Source organism: Lathyrus oleraceus, chromosome 5 (assembly GCF_024323335.1).
Source record: "Lathyrus oleraceus cultivar Zhongwan6 chromosome 5, CAAS_Psat_ZW6_1.0, whole genome shotgun sequence".
Classification (NCBI taxonomy): Eukaryota; Viridiplantae; Streptophyta; class Magnoliopsida; order Fabales; family Fabaceae; genus Lathyrus; species Lathyrus oleraceus.
In genome coordinates this window covers 585884654-585888087 of record NC_066583.1, presented here as the reverse complement: position 1 = coordinate 585888087, position 3434 = coordinate 585884654, and the positions used below count along the sequence as shown (strand labels likewise).

The 3434-nt window shown below is 37.2% G+C and overlaps 1 protein-coding gene across 1 annotated transcript; it reads right to left on the bottom strand.

The window, feature by feature from the left end:
* Positions 1-1257: 1257 nt before the first annotated feature.
* LOC127082232 (uncharacterized) lies at positions 1258-2013 on the bottom strand. The gene has a single exon (XM_051022478.1). The coding sequence runs from the start codon at positions 2011-2013 to the stop codon at positions 1258-1260; it is 756 nt and encodes a 251-aa protein (XP_050878435.1).
* Between the last annotated feature and the right edge of the window lie 1421 nt (positions 2014-3434).

Genomic DNA, 3434 nt, shown 5'->3' with positions numbered 1-3434 from the left:
TCAGGAACTTATGGGTGGTAACCTTCTGGTACATAATTTCCCCAAGGGAAATTAGGGTGCATCTGATACTGAGGAGCGTTCACAGGTGCCACAGAAATGGGCATATACACGACCTCCAAAATTAAATTTCTTTGAATAGGCTCTAGGGGTGGCTGATTCTGAGCAGCCACCAGTGTTTCCATCATTGTTGTGAGTATCTCCAAACTGCCTTTGAGTGAAAGAACTTCTTCTCTGAGTTCCTGGTTTTCCTGCTCAAGTGTTGTACCGGTGAAACAACTTGTTTATTGTTGAAAGACAAGGGATAAGTCTTGGGAATGAAAAAAAATGCGATGTTTAGAATGATGCATGATATGAAATGCAAATGAATTTCAAGGAACTTTAATAAACATAATTATTGCAAACATCATGGAGAGAAATGTTACTCTTTTGATAGCTGAAAAAATCTCATTTCATTAATATTCGAAAAATTACAATTTTTGAAGTACACTTTCAAAAGATACAAGGAAAATAGCTAGAATCCTAAGGAAGTTGCTGAGAAGAAGATCCAATACCTCTTTGTAGCTTCCTATTAAGCTCCTTGATTCAATCCTTCATCTGAGTCTTTTCAACCACTAGCTTGTCGACAATCCTCTTCCAAGCGCCTGAAGTAGGAGCATTATTTGAACCAGGAACTGGCCTAATGCTAGACGAAAGTAAATCCTCTTGCACCTTTCTTTTCTTTTAAGTAAGATATTCATCATTCATTTGCTTCAACTGTCTTTGAAGCTATTTATTCTCTGTGTGGACGACCTGATACTTGTTCCTCCAAGCATCCTTTTATCGTTGCATCCTAGTCAAAGCAACCTTGAGTTTCTCTGTGTCAGTCATGAAAACGAGAGAAGGTTCTTTAACAGTTAAAGACAAAGGCTTTGTCTAGGATAAGGCATTTTCAAACTGATGACCCTAACTTGCACCCATTGGAGATAAGGCTCCAAAGAGACGCAATCTAGCTTTCCTAGAACTTCTCTTCTTTTCTTATGGATGTGGTGCCAAACATGCACAATATTTTCTTTTAACGCTTTGTTGTCTTCTGCTTCCTTGAAGAAGAAACTCTCTAAGAAGATGGTGTTGGGCTTGTCCTTCATTGGGTATCCAAAATGACGGCGAGCCAAAATTGGGTTGTAGTTAATGCCTCCCTTTGTACCAAGAAGAGGTACATTAGGAAACTCACCACAAGTATCAATAATTTTCACCCCCTCATAAGCACGATCAAACCAATCAATGCCAGAATGAGTGAGATACATAATCTTTTATGACCATAGCAAACCATCTTTGAGGTCCCGAAAGGTAGTAGACCGAGGAAAGTGTGAAATAAACCTTGTAGAGAAGAGTTGTACAATATATGATCATTCCTCCCTTATGAGAATTCCTTAGATGGACTGAATGGTAAACATCTGCAAGCAAGGTAGGAACTGGATTTCCAATTAGGAATATTTTGATAGCATTAATGTCAACAAAGTTGTCAACATTAGGGAAGAGGAACAATTCATAGATGAGCAAGGCATGAATAGCCTCAAAAGCGTCCATACTCTTCATGCTAGCAAAATAACGAGCCTCATCTATCAAGAATTTAGCAGGCAAACCAAGAATTCCTCCTTTTGTAGTCAGATTAGCTTTGATCTCAGGCATCCTTAAATGAATAGCTTCTGCAATGTCTTGATGCTTTGGAATTTCTTCTAAACCGGAAAAAAGGACTTGATCAGGAATGGGTAGGCCAATCAGATGAGAAAACTCCTCCAAGGTAGGCACAAGCTGATAATCTGGAAAGGTAAGGCACCGATACAATGGATCATAGAACTGAACCAATGTAGCAAGAACCCCCTCTACCATGCTGGTCTTCAAAAGAGGTAGAAGTCTCCCATATTTTCCTTTGAAGTCTTCAGGATTAACCACTAGAAATCCTAGCTTTCTTAAATCCTCTAATTTTGGACTCTTGAAAGTGTACTTTTGAGTTCTTCTTCTTCCAAAATCCATAGTGAAAAATACCTATGATATTTGCAACAAATTCTTCTAAGTTCCTTGAAGACTTTAATTAAGATGATGTTAATGAATGCATGAATGTATGAATGAATAAACACATAAAGATCAACAAACATATGCAAGATGTCAAATACATGGGGTTCATAGGTTCAACTTCACGAGCATGAGGCCATGGGTCTAACCATCCCAACAAGGTAAGTGCTAAGGGTTTATCATCAAGATAGGAACCAAGGTTCTAAGAAAGTTCCCAGAATCATAATCCCATCTTTCGGATATTATCGGTTTGGACAACTACTTGTAAACCAATAATATTCTCAAGAGAAACACATATGAGTATAGTATCACGTATCAACTAATTCAGGTTTACACCTTCATATCACCACACTACGTCCTAACAAGGCTTAGTGGGGTAACGAGACACTAAAGTCATTAGTTTCTCGGGCTCCCAGATCAAAGATAGCAAATATCTTCACGATTTCTCATTCAACAAATATTATCCCCAAAGGGGACTCCACTGATTAGGGGATTCTCAAGTCAGCTTGTTCGGGATTACTCCACCCAAGCCAACTTGACTATACCACCCTCCTATCTCAATATGCACTCAAGTCCGGGTTAGAACTTTTCTTAACACAAAGATCACCCAATCAAATATAAACAAACAAATAATAAAACATAGATAAAAAAGATAGGTATAACCCTCTTGGGGAGTAGTCCTTAGTGAAGTCGCCATTTCTATCGCGGTGAGAATCAGAGACTAAGCTATTGGATTAACTTAACTCACAAAACATTGATATCACCACCAAACTTTTATTTTTCCAAGGGAAGGGGAAAAGATTCAAAATAAACCCAAAAATAGACATGCATAGCAAATAGTAAAACTAGAAGCAAAGCAAGTAGAGATCAAAGGTGTGGGGGTTGATTATGCAAAGGGAAGGTATTAGCATCCTAAGCATCTGTAGTACTCTATATGAACCTTTTAAATTTATCTATGTTTTGGTTTAAAAGTTGTTTTCATTTTTGAATGGGGCAATAAAAATGGTAAAAAAAATGTTTTTGGAAAGTGTTACTTGACTAAAGGTAAGTCAAAGTTTGAGTTTGAGATGCTTCATGTGTACTAAAGTATTTGAAAGTGAAATTGAAAAATCCATTGACTAAAAGCAAGTCAAGGTTTGTGTTTGAAATGCCTCATGTGTACTAAAGCATTTTTAAAAGTGTAATTGAAATTCCATTGACTAAAAGTAAGTCAAGGTTTGTGTGGGTGTTTTATCTTGAAAAATGGGTAGGATTTGGTTTATGGTAAATGCATAAATGGACAAACAAAGTCAACAAACAAAAAAACAATACATGACTAGGAAGTCAACATAACATCCTTTCCCTTGGATTTAGATACATAAAGAGACATAAATTGGCCAGAC